Source organism: Canis lupus, chromosome 34 (genome assembly GCF_048164855.1).
Source record: "Canis lupus baileyi chromosome 34, mCanLup2.hap1, whole genome shotgun sequence".
NCBI classification, from domain to species: domain Eukaryota; kingdom Metazoa; phylum Chordata; class Mammalia; order Carnivora; family Canidae; genus Canis; species Canis lupus.
Window position 1 is genome coordinate 13,653,989 of NC_132871.1, and position 25,382 is coordinate 13,679,370.

Genomic DNA, 25,382 nt, shown 5'->3' on the forward strand with positions numbered 1-25,382 from the left:
GTTACATAGGTGTTGTTGCTTGGCGGTGACAGCGGTGACAGTGCTAGCTAACCTTTCTCACCCTAGAACAGACGAGATCGGCTGCCAGGCATAAACCTGTGAACTTGGGCCAAGATGTCTTGATAAGCTCTGGACGTGTATCAGTCATGTTTTAAAGCAGGACTGTAAAAACCGTTTCACAGAAACTGTTGGTTTGAATTCAGTAGGTGTTCTAAAACTGGAGTTAAAAGGTTTTACAGGGTTTTTATGGGTTTATACAAGTTTTTTATATTTTAAGTTTGTTTGAGGACACACAATTTCCTTTTTCTTCTTCTGGCCCAGAATCATAGCCAATGTCTGATGGGAAAAATAAGATGTTGTTATTTAATAGGTGGAAAATATTTTGTTTTCTTTTTCTTTTCTATTATTTATTTATTTATGAGAGACACACAAAGAGAGGCAGAGACACAGGCAGAGGGAGAAGCAGGCTCCCTGCAAGGAACCTGATGTGGGACTAGATCCCAGGACCCCAGGATCATGACCTGAGCTGAAGGCACTCAACCACTGAGCCACCCAGGTACCCCTAATTTGTTTTCTTTAACCTCAAAAAAGAGCAGCAATAAATGTTATTATATTCCCTAAAAATGTCTAACATCCCTAACCTTTTGACTAAATAACTAACAATTATTTTCTTCCTCAGATCCTATTCTCCTTAATGAGGATTTTCAAGCTGTATAAATTATTTCCTCCCCATTTGCCATTTAAAATTTGTCTTTATACTAATTTCTAAAAATTATTCTTTATATATATCATTTATGGCTTTTAAAAGTTTGACAAACTGCTGATTTAAGTCATCTTCTTAAAACAAGACCTACCAAATAGTTTTATAAGATTCCCAAGCTTGCTCACTACTAATTGGTAGCATCCAGTTCTTCTTAGTACTTAGAAAACCTTTGAGCTCTGAATTGATTTCAAGTTTTCATTTAAATTCTAGTTAGCTAATATATAGGGTAATATTAGCTTCAGGTATACAATATAGTGATTCAACACTTCCATATAACACACAGTGCTCACAATAACAAGTGTACTCCTTAATCCCCATCATCTGTTTCATCCCTCCCTCCCCTCCCACCTCCCCTCTGGTCACCATCAGTTTTTATGTATAAGTTAAAAGTCTGTTTCTTGGTTTGTCTCTCTCTTCCACCCATTTATTTGTTTGTTTCTTAAATTCTACATATGAATGAAGTCATATGGTGTTTGTTTTTCTCTGTTATTTCACTTAGCATAATACCTTCTAGCTCCAACCATGTTGCAAATGGCAAGATTTCATTCTTTTTTATGGCTGAGTAATGCTCCAGCATGTGTATGTGTACACACACCCCACATCTTCTTGATGTACTCATCAGTCAGTGGACACTTGGGCTGTTTCCATAACTGACTGAATTATTGGATTGATTAGTGTTTCAGATTAAGAAGGTACTCTTCCATAATTAGTAGGAATTTCGCTAATCACACTGTCAATACTATAACCGCTCTAAAAAATGGGGCCTTCATATGTTCCTTTTGGAAACTAGATATTTATAAATAAGGAAATGGGATTATTCTGTAATATTCTTCATGAGCCTATTTTCTGGCTCCATCTACATTGAGGAGGCAAAGGATAAACTTCTAAAACTACGTAATTCCATAGCAATTGTCTGTCAAAGGATGGAACATAAGGAACAGAATCTACCTAAGTAGCAGAACATGATAGACAAGCTCATTCCTCCAAAAGGCATCTGTAACTTTCAACTCTAAAGTTTTCTTGCAATTGTGATTTTTAGCTTCTGTGTTAAACATGGTCATTCAATAGGGCACATACAGAAGACAGAAAATATATAACTTGCACAGATCAAAGAGAATGATTTATTTGTACAACCAACAGTCCCAAACAATCATAACCCTATCCAAAGAGTCTACTTGCTTTATTGGCTCAATGGCCATTTCTCTAATATCTTATCAACTATTTTATAGGTTTCAGTATCCTGTATCATCTCAAGTTAAATGATGTCTCTATCAATTACTGTAAGTAGTAAACAAAATAATCTAGCAAGTTATTTGCCAGCCCATTTATTTCTATGAAAGTGCAATTTATGAAAAGGAAGTTCTTTTTATCAAGGTGAGGCTGCATCTGGAAATAAAGTAGAGCTGGCAAGGCAGCTAAAAACACCACTTACTGGCGCCTGCATATTTGGTTAAAAGTTAAACATGGTGATTAACAAAATCAAGAGTAGGAGCTGGATAGGAGAATATATTCTCTCCACAAAGAAGCTGTTTGGACACTGAAACAATGGTCTAAGTGCTTTTATTTCAGTCCACAGGCATATTATTGCTATTTAGAAACATAAAGGGAATATAAGATTGCCCAGCATGTAGTTAAAGAAGGTAAAGGATAAAAGAAATCATCATAACAGAACTTGTCTCTTATAAAGGAGAAACTCCAATTAACACCACTTTAAGGCTCTTAGGCTTCTTTTTATCTTTCTAGAGATTCAACTCTATTCACGAATGTCTTTCATCTCATTTGCTTTACTTTGACTGATGGCATTGGAGAGCTTTCTTAATAGCACATGGTGACATTATATCCACTCTATTTGCTGATAGAGAAAAAGGGTGTTTTTCTGTTTGCTAGAGAATTTGATATAGAACGAATGACCCAAACAAATACATGAACATACCCTATGACTATTATCAGGGAGACAGCCTGGCCCACCCCCTAAATTTTCAGGGCAATATGTGGGTAACAACTCAATGTATCTAACTTTCTGGAAACTTCAAATTCCTACTTTGTCACAAAGTGAGTTACAGGATGACAGCTGGTAAGCCTCTGCTTAGAACGTTGTGTCTGTTGTCCCACTGCAGGGAGGTCCAACCTAAAGGTCATGAGGGACCTAGGAGAGACAGAGCTTCCTTTTGAAGCTTAGAACATTTTAGACCTCCTACGGTTTGGCCATTCTGTGTGTGCCCTCCACATCACTGATGGTTCCTTGATGAGGAAGCACCAGGCTCTTTTATCCTCTTTACTTGGCTAGTGATCTGTGTCTTATTTGTTTTGGAGTGCTTTGGGACATCTGTATCCAAAATCGTGTGACAGGATGAATCTGTTCCTGTAGACTCTAAAGCTTTGGTTTTCCATGAACCTGATTATCAAGAGCTATGCTCAACATACAAAGGTATTTTTTAATAGCAAAGATCAATGGAAAGGTTCATTGAAGAAAAATATTTTGAGGAAAACCATGAATGGCAAAAGGATAGTTACTTCATAAAAGGATAGGGCATTTTTCAAAGGAGAAAAGATCTCAAGGAAATTATACAAGTCTCAACAAATTAATAATTACAGTAATAATCTTAACATTTACTGAACTTTATTGGACTAGTCTCTATGCTTTCCACAGATTATCCCATTCAATATTCATAATGGCCTCTTAAAGTGGTCATGACTAATAGCCACATTTAAAGATAAGGCAAGGATATTTTGAGAAGTCAAGTAGCTTGTGAAGGCCCACAGCCAAGAACTGAAATCCTCTACCAAACCAAGCCAAGTGAAATTTTGGTGTGACATTTGAAGTGACATCGCTGTGTCTGGAACACAAATCTGTAGTGGTACAACAGAAGGCCAGAATTCCAAATCGGCCCTTGAAACCAACATTATGAAAAGAAGACCTATCAAAAGCTAGTTAGATCTCTGAAAAGGGATACAGAAATAATCTGAATTGGATGAAGATGACATCTCTGTCCACAGACACAGAATCAAAAGCGGGGAAAGGAAAGGAGAATGCTCTGTAATGACTCTGTAACATTGCCACTTGGGTACAGCAATTGGGGAACATAATGGAAGGTAACACAACTGAGAGCCACCAAGCAACACTTCAAATTAATCACTATATATTTCCATCATTAACCCTTCCATGTTGTTGAATAAATTTAGATGCCAGTTAATATATGATTAATGTTATTATTATTTGCATGCAAAGCCAATGTCACAACACCACTACCATCCTTGGAATGTGCACTTGGTACTGGTTCTTGGTCAAAAGTTTGTCCTAAACCTACTTAGTCTCTTATCTTGCTGCCCTAAACAAGTAGAGCAATTACTTATTTTCAGATTCCAAAGAGAAATATTGACTTTAATGCAGCTTGGATACAATTATAAAATCTACCGACCCTGTATTTCATATTTTATATTCCTACTAAGGAAAAACAACTAATTTTCTGTGTGTTGTTAAAGTAATGATTTGTTCACTTGTCTGTATACATCATGGGAAAAAGAAAAACCCTTAGCAATCATACTGTTTGCCCCTAGAATAACCTTTCTTCAGACTAGTTAACATCAAGGACATGTGATGACTATGTCAGAGCAATCAACCTTCTCCCCCCTCATATTTCAAAGTGACTCACCAAAGATGCCAGAATAAGATTAGAAAAATATTTATTGCTCTGTTGAATGTGGATGAAGAGCTCTCCTGGCTGGTAGGGTTACTATGATTATTTTTTACCTTATGACAGTTTTTAGAAGCTAGGCAGAGAGAGTGCTACTCACGTTCTCCTTGTCAGGAATCCCTAGAAGAAGAAAAACAGAGAGAGAGAAAGAGAGGGAGAGCATGAATTCTAAGACGAATCTGTAAAATGGAACTGAAATCCTTTGCTGAATCAAATAAAGTAAAATGTTGGTGTTTTCATTAAAACTTACATAATGCTGCTTAGAAAAATAGCAGCACCCACCAAAATCTGTAATATAAATAAATCTATGAATCAGGATCAGGGCTGTGTGCCAGACAACAAATCTCACGCTTATTTTGCTTTCCTACCATATGCTTTGCTTTGCCAGAGGTAAAAATCCATCTCTGATTCATTTATACCATAAAAACAACTAATTCCTCTATGCTGGGTATAGAACACTCAGAATTTGGGATAGACATGCCAACTTTTAAGTTGTGCATACTGTATTTTTTACATTTCAAATCACCTCATAATGCTCCAGGGATTTGAATCTAGCTTCAAGTCCCCCATAAAAACCACCAGAACACAACTTCCATTTGGGGCAAAGCTGCCTCCCGAGTCAGGTCTGAGTATGGTAGTATCTGTTTCCAGGGGGCGTCCCAGTTTTCTCAGTGAAAAAGTAATCATTCATCCATTAATGCATTTGTTCATTCATTTACAAACATTTCATGAGCTACAGGCAGCCCTGGTCCCTTGCACTTCCTTTGGAGCTGTTAACTGTCTGATATGATAATGGTGGCCAGACTAGAAGGTCCACAGCCCCAGCAGAGCTTAATGTCTCAAGTACAGTGTGCCCAAATGGCCTTAGATTGAGAGATGGAACCACAGGTAGTTTGTATGCGTGGTTTCCCCATGGGGCAGTTTGAGGTAGTTTGCAGTGTAAAAATACAGTACATCCAAATTCCAAGGGAACAGAACATTCTGTGTTTAATAACAGAGTACGAAGGATTTATACTATCGGCTTTAAAAAAACTGAGTGCCCATTTTAATAGGCAGTAGTATAGTACATAGAAAGGGTAGGAATGGAAGAAACTATCTGAAAACATTCTCTAATTAAACGTTGACCCTCAAACTGAGATAGTACTAGGACATAAAAAGCCTAGGCAGGAAGCAGGGGAACAAGACATGTTTGCCATTATTTCCCAAATCTATCAGAAGGGGAAAGGTGGCCTAATATCAGCACTCTGAAGCTTTGAATCCCAGCCATCCATTCACTATTCCATTCATTTGTTCAACAACCATTTGAAAAGAATGGAGTTGATTGTGTTAAGAGATATGGGGGTGGGGTGGGGGGTGTAACAGAAGCTTCCTTTCTAGGAGTTTCAATAAGATAAATACATAGCAGCACAAATCACCATATCTGAGTGGCTGGAGATTAGGGTCTCTGTAGAGAAATAACACTAAAAAGATGATTTGGAGCCATGCAGGAACCTAAAGTTGGACTAAGGCATTAGTAATCTTGGAATTTCATCTTCCATGGCAGGCAATGGACAATCATTAAAATGTTTTGAGCAACAGAGGATAAGGAGGGTCTGTTCAGGAGAAAAGGAGGGTCTGTTCAAATGAAAAGAGACTTAAAACATAAAAATCAGATGCATGAGCATGGTCCTTGAAGTCCAGTTTGAGCAAAGAGCTATAAAGACATTCCATTTGGAAAATCTGAGTATGGACTCAGTAGTTGATGTGATTAAGGAAAATCACACCAGTTATTAGGTGTGATAATGATGTTGTAGCTATGCATGGAAAAATCTTTATTTCAAAACTATCTGCTGAAGTCTTTGGGGTGAAATGTCTGTATGTGAATAGAAGAAGGAAATAAGGCAAATATTTAAAGTATTAAGATGCATATTGTTATTAATAAATCCTATTTAAGCATTAGAATATTAATGGTAATTAAAAGGATGAAGACATGGATGTTAACCATATCATTCTGTATGTTTGAATTTTTTCACAATAAAAAGTAAATTTAAAAAATTCTATATAAGTCAAGTGTAAGTCAGATGTAGGGTAGACCAAGGGAGAGATACTGAAGGTTCACAGCCAATTGAGTCATTCTTGCCCTCAGGTCAAGAGCGACGAGGCCCTTGGCCTGGTGGCTGCAGAGAGAACAGAAAGGAAAAAAAACATGAACCTTGCAAAGGAAGGAGCAAAGGACCAGATGGGTGATTAAGTTCAGTGCATGAAGGCGACAGAAGTGAGGGCTCTAGAGTGGTTGAGGTTCAGAGCCTGGTACGGGAGAAGAACAGGGCAGGGAGGAATGCAGATGTGGGAGGAGGGATGGGTTTTGTGGGAATCAGGATGTATTCTGTTACTGACACTGTGAGTTTAAGAGACCAGCAAAACATCCAGGTGGAAAGAGAACCAGCAGTCCTTTGGAAAGTTAGGCCACCATGGGAAGAATCGGAGGTATTGGTTCAGGACGTTCGTATCCATTGTAAGAAAGGATGGTCATGGGGAGAGTATAAAGAACAGAAGAGGAAACCTGCCAAGACTGGACTCTTGGGTACAACCTAAACTTCTGGCTGAGAGGAAGAGGTACCTGTGGAAGAGACCAAATGACCAAGTAGCCAGAGAGATACCAGACAGCCAGGATCATGCAGTGGAGCCTAGGAACTAAGGGAGAAGGGAGTCTGAACATGGAAAGTCTTACTCAAAGGCAGAGAGATGGTGAACAATGATGATGGAGGCTGGTGTTGGTTCGTCACTGGAGACTTTAGATGGTTTGAGTCAAGAGGTATGGGGCAGAAGTCAGACTTAGAGGGCTTAAGAGTGACCAGTGGGGAGGAAATAATAGCTAATGTCACTGGGGTGCTCACTCTATGCCTGGGGCCTCTAAGCACTTGACATGTTTTGCTTCATTTAATCCTCACAATGGTCTTGTGAGGAAACCAAGGCACAGAGAGAGATGAAGTGTGTTGTCTGAGGTCACACAGAGAGGAGACAGCACAGCTGGGATTTCAACTAAAGGACTCCTCGTGAGCTGGTCATCCCTTCATCAGCCAGGAAAGAAAAAACCAAGAACACGGGAAGGAAGAACAGGAAAGAAAGACCTATCTTTGAACCACCACCACCACCCCAGCCCCGCCCCTGCCAGACCCCCACCCCAAGGACAGAAGAAAAACAGAGAGAGAGAGAGAGAGAGAAAGAGAGAGCGAGCAAGCAGAGGCTATGAGGCGGAGGGCAGGGAATGTGATCTTGGTCAAGCAAGGAGGACGATCACCGTAGAGTGACAAGTCTGGCAGTAAGTGGGAACTGCAGAAGCTAGAGAGAGGATTTGAAGGGTGAGTCTTGCTCAGAAGACCCTGGCGTGAAGGCACCACGTGGTTCATCATGCTGTTTAGTTGCTGAAGTGCGACAGCTCCAAAAACCCAGCACTGGGCACCTTGCCACCCATACATGTTCAAGAGCCAAATAAGAGGACTCAGCACAAGCCACTCCCAGGGCCAGTAATGAGCATTAAAAAGATGCTCTTGATACCGGTGAACAGACAGATTCAGGAGGCAGGATTTCTTTGAATCTAGTGGGTACCCATGAGAAAAAGAGTATCGCAGAGAAAGACGTCCCGTCTTTTATGAAAAGCCAGAGACTGGTTGCATAAGAGGCCTGGAATTTGAAGGAGCCATGATTTACAAAGAATAAATAATGACTCACACTGCTTCTCTCCTACACCAATAGCATCAAAATAGCAAGAGGTGGGGCTCTCAGGTGTCTAGATGTGACTGAGACAAATACAATTCAGAAATCCTATTTTTAAAAGAGCATAGAAATACTAGGTTTCACCATAAAATGGAGAGATTTTGAGAGAGCACTTTAAGTATGAAGTTCCAACTGGTACCAGAGCATACCTCCATCAGCTAAGACCACAAAATAATAGTATATTAACAACTTTTAAAAATAACTCAAGTGTGGGCTGGCAGGTCTGTTTATCCACAAAAGAGTCTGGAGACTTACTCTGTCAAGCTGGTGTAGGACATATTTTTTTGTCATATGAAAACACATACCGCACGACAAATTTTTAGATACAAAATGTTCACATTTTCCACTTACTGTCATTGTTAGAGCCCGTTTCCATAACACCATAAGGAGGAGCCAGAAGTCCTGCCATGTACTGTCGATATTTCTGAAAGACAAGATTGTAAACTCAATGCACAGATATTTACTCACTCGGAGCATTCATTTATTTACACACTAAAAAGCAGAAATGTTGGGTGTCAGTAGGCATCTGACTCTAGTATTTACAAAGCCATGAAATGTGCTGTCTGGGATCTGTGCTCTAAATAAAGATGCTGTGCTGTAAAAGGTCTTCCTGGATAAGGCTGAAAGCACCCCGTGTCCCTGCCCAGGGAGGGGCTAATACCCCAGCCAGTTCTTTTAAGTACCTGTGACTGACTAACCCAATTGCGTGGGTCTTTACCCTCCCCCTCCACCTCTTGCCCTGCTTTTCACTCCGGCAAACACATGCTCAGGTTTTTGTTGGAGGCAGAGACACTTGGATTTTATAGATGCAGATACAAATAATTGTGCTCCCTTCTTAATAGGTGAATAGCACCGAATCAGCTTTCTTTCAGAGTAAAAAGAAATGCATCTCTGGAAAACGTCTGTTTTGAAAGAAGCTGATTCGCTTCCATTTACCTACTTCCTTTTACACTGTACACCTGCCCGTTACGTGACCCCTAAAGAACTTTTGGTATGTTGTCAAATAGAATGGTTTGGCTTCATTTAGAACGATTTGGATTCCTCTGAATTGTATTCCCCTGATCCTTGGTCCAGGCATGCCTTAAAACCTGGGGCTCAGAGATATCCATTAGCCCCCAAAGTCTGTGCTGTTTTGAAGGGATAAGGTTTGGTGAGCAAAAAGCCACCAGAGAGCATCCACCAAGAAAAGGGTGACGTTTACAAAGAAGGCAAAATGGATATTAGACATTGTGTCTTCTCAGGTAATAAATACAGCCTCCTCCCCTCTTAGAATGAAAGCCAGGCAATTTTATTTATTGCATGGTGTCATGTATATTTATGGTTTATAATTATGATGACACATAAATGTTAAACAGCGTCAAAAGAATCAACACTCTGTAATGTGCTTGTGGGTTACACACGCGTCAGCAGAAAAGCCTTCATCTGTAGCAATGGGCAGCTGGTGATATGCAGTGTTTGAGCAAACATCTGGCCCATTTGGTAGATTTGAATGGTGTTTGTAATGTAACATTGACAATTTCTCAAAAGAACCTTCTTCTAGTCAAGATGTGACTAGCTTTTTTTTTTTTTAATCCCTTTTTTGCCTCATTCTGAGGCAACTATACTAACACCTGCATGCAAACATTAAAAATCACGATTTTCTCTGCCTTTGAGTTAACTAATCACTCAAACATACCCACAGGACTAATCTATCACCCTGAATTCCTGACATTTCCTTTGACAGCTTCCCAGTTCTGATTCTCTTCTTTCTTATGCCACCATCTACTCTTCTTCCTCACGAGAGAGCATTGATTAAGCACGTTTCTGGGCACAATATTATGCTGGACTCTGAACAAAACAGGCTTATAGAGAGCAGATGGGGATGTGCTCTAAAAAGGTTTTGTGATCCCCTACAGCCTTTTGAATTATTCTTCTTACTGTTAGCAATTCCTTACCAGGCTCTTTAAAAGAAATAATTCTATGTTAAATTAAAGGAGCAATTTTGCTTTGCTTGGAAATGTTTTGGATGTGGTGGATGTTCTTTGTCTCAGGTACCTCAATGTCAGTTCCCATGAGCTCCATGGAAGGACCTCCCTGACCCCTCAATGAATGGGCCTTTGCCTTCCTTTAGCTGCACAGCACTTGGTCTGTTGTTCATTCATAGAGCACAGGAACAGGGCTGCTGCTCCAGGAACAGAAAATAGGGCAGCCCTTGAGCAATCAGAAGGTGGACCAGATTTAGGATGTGTATGTACTGAACACCTACTGTGTGCAGGCAATGTCCTAAGCACAGGGCTCATTGCAGAGAACAAGCAGACAGGCCCTTTGCTCTTGTGAAGTGTCTATCTCTGCAACATACCTGTTGAATTTTAGAATTTTTATGGAGAATTTCAAACATGTATAAAAATAGAATAACACATACCTAATGTCCACCTCAATAATTATTAACTTATGACCAATGTTGTTTCCTCTACACTCCTATCCACCTGCTACCTCTGGAATTATTTTGAAACAAATACCATATATCATGCTTTTTGATTCATAAATATTTCAGTAGCTATCTCTGAAAGGCAAGAGCTCTTTTTTTTTTCCCCAAACAAAACTACAATACCACTATCACAACTAAGAAATGTAACATTTCCATAATATCCATTTGATGTTCAAATTTCTGTTTCATAAATGTGATTGTGAATTTAACTCATAAAGTACTTTATTTAATAAGACATTGGTTTCAGTAGAATAAATTCTGGTATACAGGGAATGCAAAAACAGGGCTGAAATGTTTGTTTGTTTGTTTATTTATTTATTTATAGATTTTTATTTATTTATTCATAAGAGATACAGAGAGAGAGAGAGAGGCAGAGACACAGGCAGAGGGAGAAGCAGGCTCCTCACAGGGAGCCCAATGTGGGACTCGATCCCGGGACTCAGGGATCACCCCCTGAGCAAAGGCAGATGCTCAACCACTGAGCCATCCAGGTGACCCCGGGATGAAATTTTAATATGTATCCTAGGGGTGCCTGGGTGGCTCGGTCAGTGAAGCATCAGACTCTATTTCAGCTTAGGTCATGATCTTGGGGTCGAGGGATCCAGGCCCATGTTGGGCTCCATGCACAGCAGGGAGTCTGCTTGAGATTCTCTCCCTCTCCCTTTGCCCCTTACCTACCATGAGTGTACATGCACACACACTCTCTCTCAAATAAATAAATAAATCTTAAAAAATTTTTAGTGTCTATAAATAAAAAGCCAACCTTTTAAAATTGATGGGGCATTTTTTAGAAAACATTCACTACAGCAGGAAAGTTGATTTCTTATGTACCATCGTGCGGTACACCCTATATTAATTAGGATAAAAACAGCTAACTAAAATAAAATCTAAATCAGAAAATAGATCAGAAAATTGGGATTCCTAAATAAATTGCCTACTGCTTGATCTTTGGGCAGCACGTCATTTTCCAAGCACCAGTTAAAAAGCAGTCTGTAAAAGAATATATCATACGAAAAGACGTAGAGCCTCATTCATAACAGAAAGGCACTTAAAACCATAGTGCGATGTCATTTTTCACTTGTCAGATTTGATAAAGTTTCAAAAAATTTACTAACACACAATTAGTTATCTCATACATTGCTTCTGGGAGTATAAAATGAGACAATCTCAGCGGAAGGTAATTTGGAAGTATCCATCACATTATATGTCTGTTTCCTTTGAGCATAGAACCTCCCCTAGAGCTCCCGAAATACCTGAATACACATGCAAACATGTGTATCTGTCTGTAACAGCAAACAAAACTACAGCAACGTCAAACAGGAAATAACTCAAATGTCCACAAGCAGATGGCACCTGGGCGCTTCCTGATGAAGAGATGATGCTGGAAATTTTATGTAGCCATGAGTGAAGCAGCACCACCCGCTGACATAGGATGATCTCCACAATATAATGTGAAATTAAAAAAAGGCAAACCATAGCACTGTGTGCAGAGTATGCCACCATTTGGTGGGGATAAAAGAATAGATGTGCGTATGTGAATATTCATAAAGATTTACAATTCTAAAGATTTGTAAATGCATAGACTATCTCTGGACATATACAACAAGAAAGTTATAACAAAGACTGCCTCTGGGAAAGAGATCTGGGTGGCTAAGGGTCACATGGGAGAGAGACTTAGTTGTCTCTGTTCATCACCCACTGTGGCTGCTGGCATGGACTGGTGGTGCTGGCTTGCAGTGGCAATTCAGCATCAACCATCAGAGTGTGTATGGGGCCTGGCAGCACGGGATAATGATGGCAGTGCACTGGACAGCTCTTCTCTCTTACACATGTGGAGGTGGGAGTAATTCCCTTTATGTGTGTGTTTTTTTTTAAAGATTTTATTTATTTATTCATGAGAGACACAGAGAGAGAGGCAGAGACACAGGCAGAGGGAGAAGCAGGCTCCATGCAGGGAGCCTGATGTGGGACTCGATCCCAGGACTGTGGGATCATGCCCTGAGTCGAAGACAGGGGCTCAACCGCTGAGCCACCCAGGTGTCCCGGGAGTAATTCCCTTTGATCATACAATCCTCCAGAGGGGGGACTTGGGGGATTAGATACTGGGCTACCTTGTAATAGCGTTTATTGGCACTAAAGTAGTGAATTGAAAAAATGAGAGATGACTGTATTAGTAAACCTAGATGGTGGAGCCATTCATATCTTCATTGAAGTTTAAAAGCCACTTCAAGCTTTCTGAGAAACAGAATAAAACTAAAGGGAAGTCACCAAGGCTTCCAGCACAAGGCCAGCTTTAATCTTGAGTTGACAGTTTTTCTGAGGTGACTCAGCCACCTTTTCACGGTGGCTACTCAATGTCTCTCCCACATGCCTTCCATACCTTGGCTGCTGGGGTGTGCAGTGGCCTGGCTGAGGCCCCTGACAATGTCCTCCTTGGGGCCCTGGAGGGGCCTCTCTGTGCAAAGCCCTTTGTCTGGATCCCAACACATCCTAACACATCAATAGTTTAAATGGCCTCACTCAATCATTTTAAAATCACCACATGCACCTGGGAAAGGCTATGCCTTTAACTGCCACAGACACTTGTCTTCAATGTGGAAGGCCCCTGGCAGGAGGACTCTTCAACATTTCCATTCCCTAGCCCTCCATGACCTCTGAGAGCAGTTAGGACTTCAGTTCATATGACAAGAAAACCACAAGGGCCTTCGAGGGTCTAAGGAGAATCTGGTACGCTTCATTCTTAGGATCTACTCCTGGCTTTGCCTCTAGTCAGCGGGGTCAACTCAGACAAGTCTCCTGAGCATTCCAACTTCACTTCACCTCAAGTGGGTGCTCTGAATTAGACCCATGGCTCCTTGGACTGAACTCTGGGTTGCTTGGACGACCCTCAGGCAAGGAGGGCCAGCAGAACCTCAGCCCTGATGGCAACTAGAGTGTCTTCCTTTTAACTATTTTAAAAATTGGAGTTCCAAGACCAATTTCATCTGAAAGATGACTTTTGCTTCTTAAAATTAAAAGTTCAAAATCACAAGACAAACTCCTGAACTTCTAAGCCAGACCGATGTCACTCAAAGATTTCCGTGAAGAATCAACAAGGACCAATCTAGGATTTGTCTACCAAGTATTAAGGAGCCTACTCCGTTGGAAAGACTTCTATGGTGGAGAATTGGCCAAATTACAGGTTGCTTTGCACCTGAGAGGTTTATCAACAAAACTGGCGCTGGGAATTGAACTGAGACACACCACAGTGCAAGGCTGACCTTCTCCAGCTGAGGCGTGCAGGGCCCTAGAGCAGCACGCAGCAGGGCAGAGGAGATGTGACAGGGGTTAACAGAAGCTCTTCCTGGAGCTTAAATTTTATTCTACGTCAAGTAGTTTAAAGGATTACTTTTATACTTTTATATTACGGAGTAGAAAGCTAAATTTGCATAAATTTTAAAGATTAAAGCATGAGACTTCAAAGAAATTTTGAGCTTGCTGCTGGCTACTTCTAGCTACAAAGGGTCTGGACCCCGGGCAGTATGTATTGATTTCCTCTGCATTCAGGGAACTTCAGTGGAAAAAACCAGAACCTCTGATGTTATGAAAAGCATGCAGACATCCGAACCGCACAAGAACCGGGTCTTAATTCTGATCCTACCACATGCGATCTGTATGAACTTGAGTAAGTTGGTCACCTCAGTTTCTTGGAATAAAGAGTCCCATCTTTCAAGGCCACTGGGAAAATGAGTAATAAAATCTATAAAAGTACACAGCACATGTTTAGGCACTTAATAAATAGTTGCCGATAATAATAAAAATAAACAACCAAGGATTCATCAAGATAATCACACTGTATTTGAGTTTTCCAAGCAGAGAGCCTTCAGCTTTAGGAAAGAACATTCTTGGCATGACATTCCTAAGGCTGCAGATATATGCAATGTAAAGACTTAATACATCTATTGGCTTGTTAAACAAGGTTGTGGAGGAACAGGAATTTAAGTAATAAATTTATAGGATAAGTAATAATTTTATAGGGTACTGCCGACTTTTATACCTACAAGGTAACACTGTCCAAAGAGAAAGGAAGGGCACGAGAGAGCAAGCCCAAAAATAATTTCACAAAAGTAAGTAGAGCCTTTCAGTCATCAGAACCATTTTATATTCAAAGAATATTTTTTAAAAAATGAACCTGTGAGTTATAATTGGCCAGTTTGTAAAGCCAAGTCAGTGTCTGTGGCTTGGAACAGAGGGAAGAGGGAAAGCAGAATGAGGGGTGTGGCATGCAGTAGAGGGGAGGGACAGCATCCTTGGGCTGGTGACGCCAAAAGCCTGTCCTTAAATCCAGGTGGAGATGTGCTACTGGCTATACTAATATTTTTGAAGAAGGGACAAAAGATGACAATCTCAGGCTGGAAGAGCAACCATGTGGTAAAAGGGGTGCCAGGGGGATAAATCCAGCTCTGCTCCACAAGCCTTCAGCCCCAGCCTGGGGCTGCTCCCACCCAGAGCTAGGGCTGCTTTTCTCTAATTTGCACCAAGTCTCCATATGAACAGCTGTAGTCCAGGAGCCAGAATACCAGAGCTGGGTGGCATCTGCTGGGGGAGGAGGCATAGCCATGATAAGTAACATTCTGAAAGGTCAGTCTGGGTTTACAAAGCAGGACTAACAGAATAAAGGAAGGCTGGCAGCTTGAACCCTAGCTGGACCCTTATGACAAGAGAAAATAAGGTCGTGATGGAGCAAGATGCCCTATTCTGCAGGTGAAGGTCTTCCTGACACACTGTATGGCCTTCTCTGAGTGTTCTTCAAGCTGCAGCCTGCTGCCAAGACCTATCCACAGGCTGCTAGCAGGAGCCTCCACAGGGGAGCCAGGGCAGGACACGGCTGTCACTACATTCCTGCCTGGTCAGAAGCAGAAGCAGCCAGGCTAAGATGTGGGCTCTGGGCATATTCCTTCCCAGAAACATCACCTCTGCTCCTCACCCCTCTTGCCTAGGAGATCAATAGGCTTCAGGGAAAGCATAAGTAGCATCCTTAGCCTGGAATATCAGTGCTAGAAAAGTATTAAAAACAGGAAGCCACAAGGAGGACTGATAGGCATTGCTGTGAACACTCGGGGGAGAGGGGATGTGCTCAGAACAGGGACGTGCTAATAAGAGCTCGTGGCAGGGAGTGGCCAGGATTGGGGCAGACTAGAAAAGGGCTGCTAGTGGGGTGGGGGGGGCAGTGTCTGAGACTATGTCTTATCATAATGTCCCACTCATTGTATCTGTACTAGGTTCTCCCAACCTATTAAGGCCGAGTTCATAAAATGTAATGGCAAACAAGTCATCTATACTTTCTCTGAAAGCATTAGAATTTTGGGGGAGAAGAGCTTAGAAAAAGGATCTAACGTTTAGGCCCCCCTTTTTTCTGTTTCTCGGCAAGAGCTTTTTCATGACTTCCATATGATGTGTAATGTGTAAAGTGAAAATGGACATGGCACATTGCTCTAAAATCTCAGAGAGCCAGAGAATTCTCAAACATGTGAAAAGTAGGAAAGAAGGGGGGAAAGTAAAGCAGTTGTAAATGGAAACCTTCAAGCAGAACTTTTCTGTTTACCCTCTTAAAGTCATATGTACAGCTTCTCCCACAGCAAATCCCTGGCTGGCCTGGGTTTACCTCTTATGCCAAGTTATTCTGTTTCCTTGTTTCTCGATTTCTATAGCATCCGCATAATAGGGCTCAAAGAACTTCCATTGCCGCGTCTTCAATGATATTTAATTACATCCTTTGGTCCGAAGATAGATATTTCTAAATGGAGACAAAATTCTGCTTGCCAACTCCTGGCCATTTTTAATTCATGACTAACCTGCCAAGAGCAGTAGTTTGGAGCATGATAATCACAACAATAGCTCTAATCTGAGGAAGTTTTCCAACCCAAGTTGTTTAAGAGCCCTGGGCTAAAGCCCAAGGAAGATGACCCTGCAGGTAAGCAAATAAAGTCTCACTCAAAAAGCACCTATTTGAAATTCTCTCTCCTACTGGAGGGCGGTGGAGGGTAGGGCAAATTCAGATTTGAGAGAGGGTGAGAACACAGAATCTGAGGCTGGGGAGCCTTGGGGGTAAGGGGCAGGGGGCAGGGAGAAGAGCCTTCCAGGTAGACAGGGAACAGGTGTGCTGTTAAAGACTAGGCCAGTCTGGCAGGAGAGTCAGGACAAGGGTGCTGGAGGGAGGGGAAGGCGGCGAGGCCTTACCTACCTGGACAGGTAAGGCCCGTGGGTCACAGTAAGGATTCTGCACTTCATCCTGGAGCAACAGGGAGCGGTATAAGTAGAGAAGTGATAAGAACAGATAAGCATCTTTAAAAGATCATTCTGGCTGCGGCCTGGAGAATGGTTTTGATGGGAAAACAAGGAAGGTAGTGGGTCCTGAAGGGAGAGACAGGCCTGAACTAGGAGGAGAGGTGGGAGAGGGGGATGCGAAATAGGAGGTTAAAGTACTTGATTCCTAGAGGTGAAACAATGTCCAGCTACATACAGTGGACAATATTATAGGCTCAGATTTCTTGCTGAAGCACACTCAACACATCTATACTTTTAATATGACTAAAAAGTTTAGACACTTCTGGGAGCTTGCTGGAATGATTATGATTTCAGTAAGTACATACTCTGGATCTTTGAGTAATTAAGTTAGCCATGAGCTTCTCTTAGGGAAATTCAAATTGAAAGCAAGACACACACACACACACACACACACACACACACACACACACAGTAGGTCAATGCTAAGACACTCACAGGGGGTCAATGTTAAGACACACACATAGTAGGTCAATGCTAAGACACACACACAGTAGGTTAGTGCTAAGACATACACAGTGGGTCAATGCTAAGACATATACAGACACAGTGGGTCAATGCTACTTAATTGAGTCATATACTAATTTGCTCAAGAGCTGGTATTGCATAGGCAATCCTCATGGCTCTCCTTTCACTAAGGCTTCACCTACTATAGTCCATCTGATGTATAAATATGACTATGCACGTTGGAAAAAAATAGCCTCTACTTCCTTGTTTATAGAAAAAACAGTTGACTGACATTTTATTTAACCATAACAATCTTTAAGGGTGATGGATATTAATATAGTTATCCTGAATTAGAATGATTGAGCCCAGCACTTATGAAACTAACAGGACTATCAGTAATACATATCATGGAAACATACAAATTCTAAGAACGTGCTATTTAAGCATTTGATCATACAGAATTAGGATGCATTGATAATTTAAAAACCTAAAATAAAGGATCATTTCACAGTAAGTAATAGCCCATGACTGTCATCCCATTAGAGCAAACCACCAACATTTTGCTTTTGTTTTTTGGCTCTACAATATACTGCACAAGGGGTAGTAGCAGAGCAGCAGGGAGATGGTGAGTAGTGACTCAGGGGGTGCTATGGTCTGGATGTATTGTCCCAAATCTGTTAAGTTGAAATCCTAACACCTGATGTGATGATGGAGACTTTCTTAAGTCATGAGGGTGGAACCCTCACAAATGGGGTCTTATAAGAGGTCCCACAGTTTCCCCACCCCTCCTACCAAGTGAGGACACAATGAAAGTGCCATGCTGGCACCCTGACCTCAAACTTCCAACCTCCAGAACTGTGAGAAATAAATTTCTGGTATTTAGAAGCCACACGGGTTTTGTAATAGCAGCCCATATGGACAAAGAAAGAGAGGAAGACTTTCTGGCCTAAGTAGATATCAGAACTTCCCACTTCAGAGAAATGTCTTTAGTTTCTGGCTTCATCTCTCAAAACCTGAAACCATTGGAACATACGCATAGGCACTATGCATTTCTCCAGGTATTTTTTGAGTAAGTTTTTCTAGAAGCATCCATATGTAACTCACCTATCCTATCTCCTTAAATCCAATCCTATCCTGTGGCCCCTAGTGGGCATACAGTATCCTAGCTTTTGCCCTACACATGCACATTGCTCACTAGAATAGAAACTACACAAGGACAGTGATTTTTATCTATTGTAAACTGATGGAGCTCAATAGCCTGGAGTAGGCTACTTCTCAGTTTCAACTCTTCTTGACTTTTGGAGACTGTCTACATTGATTCACTCCCAACTCCTGCAGCTTTTCTGCCCACATACACATTTTTGCACGTACTTTCTTTATCGCCCTTCATTATCATTGTTTCTAAGATTTCTGCTTCAAGCTGCCATATACCACCTTGGAGCACCCTTGTCAATCCAATCTAATAGATCCCTACTGCATATATTTGGGAATCATGGTAGGAGAGTTGTGTGGTTTTGGAAGCTTCTGATCAGTATCCAATATTGCACGCCTTGAATCCCTGGAGTGGTTCCCTGGTTCCTATTGTCTCTCCGCTTTAGATAAACTGAACTCTGTTTCCCCTGCAGAGTGTGTTTGCTGGGGCCTCACCCAAGCCCCACACTTTCTGATTCCTTTCTATATCCTCAAACAACAGATTAGCCCCCCACCTCGTCTCCTAGCAGGAACGCTAGGAGGTGTCACTAATGGAGGCAGTGCTTTAGCCATTCTGGAAAACAAAGTAGAAGAGAACAGTATAGGGTCACGTGTCTGAGGGGGTATGAGAGTGGGCAGGCCTGAAAGAGTTGCGGGGGACACAAGCTTTAAGATCCAGGCAGGTGTGGTACCTCATCCTAGTTCTGTAAACCTCCGCCGGAGTGAACAAGACGTGCAAGGCACCACACAAAACTGGCCTCCACCTGTCCCTCCCACCTCAGTTCCCATGCCTCAGTTCCCCAGTCATACTGGCCCCTTTGAGATGTTCCAGCACAATGAGCTTTCCCCTTAGGCCTCCTGCACCTTCCTGCTGGCTGGAAAGTGCTTCCCCTCACTGGCTTTGCTGACATCTGCTCCCCTGCGCTTCCACACAGCTTTTTCAGCTTTTTTTTCCATCCTGAAACTGGGGAGGCTAAGTCCCCAGTTTATGTGAGTCTCTTGTCATTTGCTCTCTTGGCCTCGAATCATTGGTGTCGGTTTGTCCAGGGAATGTGCAGCTATGCCCCATATGTGTGTCCTGGCTTGATGCCTTTCTCCTCTGTTCCACTACAGGCTAATAGAGGCCAGAGGCCACAACTATGTCTCCCGCTGCATGCTTAGAACCCCAGAGCATGTTTAGAACCCCAGAGCACATAGCCTGCTACTATTTCCTTGAGTGAAGGAATTACTGAGAGAATTTGTTAACCACTCTGAGGTTCAGGTTCCTCAATAGTAAAAACCAGAAATATTACCACATACCCCTTACAATTGATGGAAGGACTGAATGAGGTAACCTACACAAAGCTCCTCCCAGCCTGAGCACACAATAAATATTGGTTCCCAGTCCCTCTACGTCATGATTTTTTTCTTGCCACCGATTCTGCTAAGGGGAACATTCCCATCTAAAACAAAACAAAACAAAACAAAACAAAACAAAACAAAACAAAACAAAAAAACAAAAAACAAAAAACAAAACAAAACAAAACAAAAGGCTTGAAAGAAAAACACATCTAATGCATGAAGATCTACAAAAGCAAATCTAATGACTTGTAGATATGATGAAAGAAGTTACTTGAGATCATATGATACACATGTTCAAATATCTCTGTGATATTTGTTTGCTTTTCATGAATAGGCTTCTTGCTTTCAGAGAACCGATAGTGGGAGCATGGAGATCAGTTGATGTTGATAAAAACAAAACCTAAATCTAACTCATCAAAATCTATGATACTAATCAATTTTGTAATTTAAAAGGAAGTACTTGGGGATAGAGTGGCCAGTCTGCTCCACCAGAATTAGCACCAAAACACACTCATTATTGAAAATTTAGTTTTAAGAGACCTATGTGTGAATCTTGCTGAAAAAACTGGCAACTGTATATAAATAGCTGAAGGTAGAAAATGATTAATTTTACATATCCAACTTCTTCTTTCCTTCCTTCCCACTTCCTCCTTCCTTCCTTCTTTCCTTTCTTCCTTCCTTTTCTTTTTTCTCTCTCTCTTTCTTTCTTTCTTTCTTTCTTTCTTTCTTTCTTTCTTTCTTTCTTTCTTTCTTTCTTTCTTTCTTTCTTTCTTTCTTTCTTTCTTTCTTCTTCTCCTTCCTTCCTTCCTTCCTTCCTTCCTTCCTTCCTTCCTTCCTTCCTTCCTTCCTTCCTTTCTTTCTTTAAGATTTTATTTATTTATTCACAAGAGACACACAGAGAGAGAGGCAGAGAGATAGGTAGAGGGAGAAGCAGGCTCCTCACAGGGAGTCAATGTAGGACTCGAACCCAGGATCCTGAGATCACGCCCTGAGCAAAGGCAGATGCTCAACCGCTGAGCCACCCAGGAGTCCCTATCCAACTTATTTCTTTTAATAATTCTGCTTGGGAACCCTGGGTGGCGCAGCGGTTTGGCGCCTGCCTTTGGCCCAGGGCGCGATCCTGGAGACCCGGGATCGAATCCCACGTCGGGCTCCCGGTGCATGGAGCCTGCTTCTCCCTCTGCCTGTGTCTATGCCTCTCTCTCTCTCTGTGACTATCATAAATAAATAAAAATTTAAAAAAAAAAAAAAGATTTAATAATTCTGCTTATTGCTGTTCCTTTCTAAGACACATCATTTTTTAATAAGTTTGCTGTTTGGTTTTATTTCCAACTCCTGTTCTCTTCTTTCTCTTCTTCTCCCTATCTTTATATCCCATCCTCCTTCCCTTTATACACATTTATAAAAATAAATTTTTACTTCTATAAAATAAATAAGAGCACATGATAAAAATTTAACTACAAGGAGTATAAATGGAAAAAAAATAATTATCTCCCTTAGTTACCCTCCACTTACTACTGACCTACCCAGTCCCACTGTCAAGTTAATCACTGTTGATATTCATTTCTTCTGCAATGTCCAAATATTTCTTTCTTCTTTCTTTCTTTCTTTCTCTTTCTTTCTTTCTTTCTTTCTTTCTTTCTTTCTTTCTTTCTTTCTTTCTTTCATCTATCTATCTATCTATCTATCTATCTATCTATCTATCTATCATCTACTGGCTTTAAACAAATGAGATCATTTGGTACATGATGTTTTGTCCCCCCCCCTCTCTCTCTCTCTCTGTCTCTGTCTCTAATAATGTATTTTGGATGGCTTTTCTGATCAGAACATATTTCCCCATTGCTTTTTTTGTTAGATACCTCATTTTGGGGCCATTTCCCCATTTAACCCAATTGGGGGAAATCTGGAATATATTGAATTTGCATTATCAAAATATCTTCCTTTATGTAAAGCAAAAAAATAAAGATCATATACACAGGTCTTATCAAGTGATGATTTCAGTTATATTCATGAAAATGAGATAGCACTGTAAAAATTTAATTCCAAGACAAACAAATATGCAAGCATATCACTCAGAAAATTTCTTTGATCTCTCTGATGGCTTTATCTAATTGGTGTTATTATGTTGTAACTCCTCTGACTGCCAACTGTATTATCTGTAACCTTGGCAAAGGCTTCCCATGTAATACAGATGAAGAAAAAAATATTGTGTGTATTCTCTCCTTTAACACTGTCAGATGAAAAAAGAAATGTAATTAAATTTTAATCTCTGTAAGTTTAAGAAGAATAGAAGTTGTAGAACATTATAGGTGGTGTTTGAATATTATTAGTGTTAAAAAACAGATTTATAGCTTTTGATAATTGTGGTTATATAAGAAAATATGATTATTCTAAGGAAACATGCCCTGAAGTATTTATTATTTAGGGGTAAAGGAGTATAATGTCTCACCTTACAAATGATTCAGAAAAAGAATAGAGAGAAAGGGAGGGGAAGAAAGAAGTAAATGGGGCAAAAGTAAATGGGGCAAAATGCAAACAGCAGAAGTGGAGTAGAGTCTAGGAGAGTTCTTTGTACTCTTCTTCCAACTTTTCTAGGTATACTTAAAATTATATCAAAATTATAAGTTACCAAAAAAGGAAAGGGAGTTGGGACTTAAAACTTAAAAGGATTACTCTTAATGCATTTATTCTGTCAACATCTGCCTTCCCCGACTCGACCCTGTCACAGGCTCTGCCTGCATTTCATAGGTCCAACTGCCTCTGCCTCTCCACACTTCCTTACTGGAATGGAAGCTCTATACCCACTGGCTGGGAAGGCCCAGAGCTGCCCCTGAGTACCATGTGCCCATGTATCTGGCATGTGGGGAGACGGGTGTAGCAGGTGGAAAGACAGCACCCTAGGACTACAAAGCCACAGACTTCCCTAAATCCCTCCTCACATGGCCCCCATGCCTGAACTTCCGTTGCCTTTACTCCTTGATGAGTATATATTCTTCTTCTTTTTTTTTTTTTCTGGCCCTCAATGTGGTCCACAGCCTGCCTTGCCCTTGTCTACCTCTCTTCTCAAAGGGCTATTTCTTGTCCTGCTAACTCTAGCCTTAAATACTGCCTACACTTTACAGATGACCCAAAGCTATAATGCACTCTCCTAGTTTAATTTTTTGTTCTTTCACTGTTGGCAAACCCTACTCACCAGACCAGAGGATCCCCTTAGTCTCAGTGTCATTCTCTATCAAGCTGGAATTTTCTAGGTTCTTTTAGCAGGCATGCTGCTTGTTGGCCACTGCCCTTACAGCTTTTGTAACTAGGTTTTCTGGGAAGTGCATTCTGGCTTCCATGACGCCCAAGGACACCAGATGTCCCATCTCCAATGTTAATAGAGCCAAAGAGTCTAACTGTCCCACACAGATTAACCTTTGATCACACACAAAAACAAATTTCTGCTGCAATCTAGAAACTCAACTTCAAATGTCAATTCTCCATTCAGAATATGCCTACACTGGACTTTCCTATAAATGATCTCTATAGTGCTAGAAGGGGAGAAACAACTTTTCGACCAGTCAACACAAAAATCTAAGCAAGATGACACAAGTGTGTAATGCTTATGAAAATCCAAAGTATAAAACATGAATGTGTGTTTTCCAATATTTGCAATGCACAGATATTCTTGATTTTATTGCCAGTTTAAATATAATTCCTGATGTTTGTAAAATAACATTACATTTCTCCCCAGATCAATATATCTATAGCTTATAAGTAACATCTATTGAATACAATGATGTGTATTTAAACTTTGGGGGGAAATTATAGCATATTGCATCAGACAGAACAATCTTGAGAAGAGAGAATTTTAGGGAACAGAGGAGTGCATTGTTAAAAATTCCTTAGCAGCCTCACTGGAAAAGGAAATATTGCCAACCACTTTCCTGCATGGTATGCAGCTAACCCAGACAAAAAGGATTCTCCTTCCTTCAGTGAAAATGTCAAGCTGAAAACGACACCTTTAAGGACAGACATGGGGACAGCTCAGGATGAGGGCAGCCAGGTGAGGGACTCTAGTCTGGACCCCAGCTCCCAGAGGAATCTTATCTGAACCTCCTCCAACCACCCCCAACCCCTTCAGGTGATAACATTCTGGTTTATTCTCTGCTCTCTCCTTCAAGTGGAAGTGGGCTGCTCCAGCCTCTCTGCATCCCAGGGAGCTGAAATGCCTAGTTAAGTGCCTCTGTCTCATCTATGGGTGTAGGGAGCTGGCCAAAGGGACAGATTTGAGTCTAAGAGAGTATATTGACCAGAGCCCGTCCAAATGAGCCAACCAAATGACGCAGCCCTGAGGAAGGGATGGAGGTGGTGGAGAGGTTGGAGAAAAGAAAGGAGTAACTAGTGCTGCATCAAGAGAGCAAAGAGGCAGTGGTCTGGGGATACAGAATGTAAGGTGCATGCAATGGTGGCCAGTGGGATTCATTCACAGGGTGCAGGATTCAACAGCCACCTGGCATTTCTTCCTGGGTGTTGACTGTTTACATGCTCTCCACCTCCCTTCCAGATCTCTGTCCCCTTTTCCATCTTGATGTTTAACCCTCAAACTCACAATGCCTGCATGGGAATCATCCTGGTACCCACATTCCTCTTCTCAGTTTGGATCTGCTTCCCCAGACTAGACTCCATATGCTTATTTGCAGGTCACTCAGGTGCCCAGGTTCCAGCCTGTAGGCTGGCCCTCCGATGTTGCCAAATAACACAGCTCCTCTCCCCGAGGCCAGTCGCCAGGGAGCCCCTCCCCGCCTCCCCCCCCCCCGCCTCCCCCCCCCCCCCCCCCCCCCGCCGCAACCCTGTCCTGCTGCCAGTCAAGCCTCTCACCTGCAATTTGACAGACATCACTTTGCACACTGTAGAGTTTGGTACACATGCTATTTATAAGTATCGAATGTAGTTGCTACACCAGGAAGTTAAGACACAGAGTGAAGAAGGCAATTCCAAAGATAACTTTCATTTAAAAGCCTCCCATTGAAATGAATGTTCACCTTTGTTTCAGTGAATTAATTTATCCCAATCTGGTTCTCAAGAGACTAACCCAGGTATGGTTGGTCTTTTGGGGGTGATAACAAAATGTTCTGAAATTGATTGTGGTGATGGTTATGCAGCCTACTGACCGCTATTGAATTGTACACTAGAGTGGGCAAATTGTATGGTATGTGAATTATGCCTCGATAAACCTGTTTTTTTTTTTTGTTTTTTTTTTAAAGAAAACACTATAAGGACTTTAGGATGTGAACCTAACCTACCAAATATATCCACCTGGCTGCTAGAGGGAGGGATCAGAAAAAGATGTGGGCAAGTCATTTTCTGGAAATCCTGGGTGGACCCTGCTGAAGCACACAGCCTGATTCCACCTGCA

General features: G+C 41.3%; 1 protein-coding gene across 17 annotated transcripts in view; it reads right to left on the reverse strand.

The window, feature by feature from the left end:
• Window positions 1–25,382, reverse strand: part of RAPGEF4 (Rap guanine nucleotide exchange factor 4) — a 283,342-nt gene that overhangs the window by 114,798 nt on the left and 143,162 nt on the right. For 9 of the 17 annotated variants that reach the window (XM_072811403.1, XM_072811402.1, XM_072811401.1 and 6 more), the window contains 2 exons: window positions 8,566–8,638; window positions 4,559–4,578 (listed from right to left, as the gene is read on the reverse strand). In XM_072811403.1, coding sequence (XP_072667504.1) covers window positions 4,559–4,578; window positions 8,566–8,638 — 93 coding nt within the window. Of the gene's footprint in view, window positions 1–4,558; window positions 4,579–8,565; window positions 8,639–16,904; window positions 20,996–23,177; window positions 23,196–25,382 lie in introns of those variants that run through there. The other 8 variants (XM_072811405.1, XM_072811406.1, XM_072811408.1 and 5 more) reach the window with 5 other exon arrangements.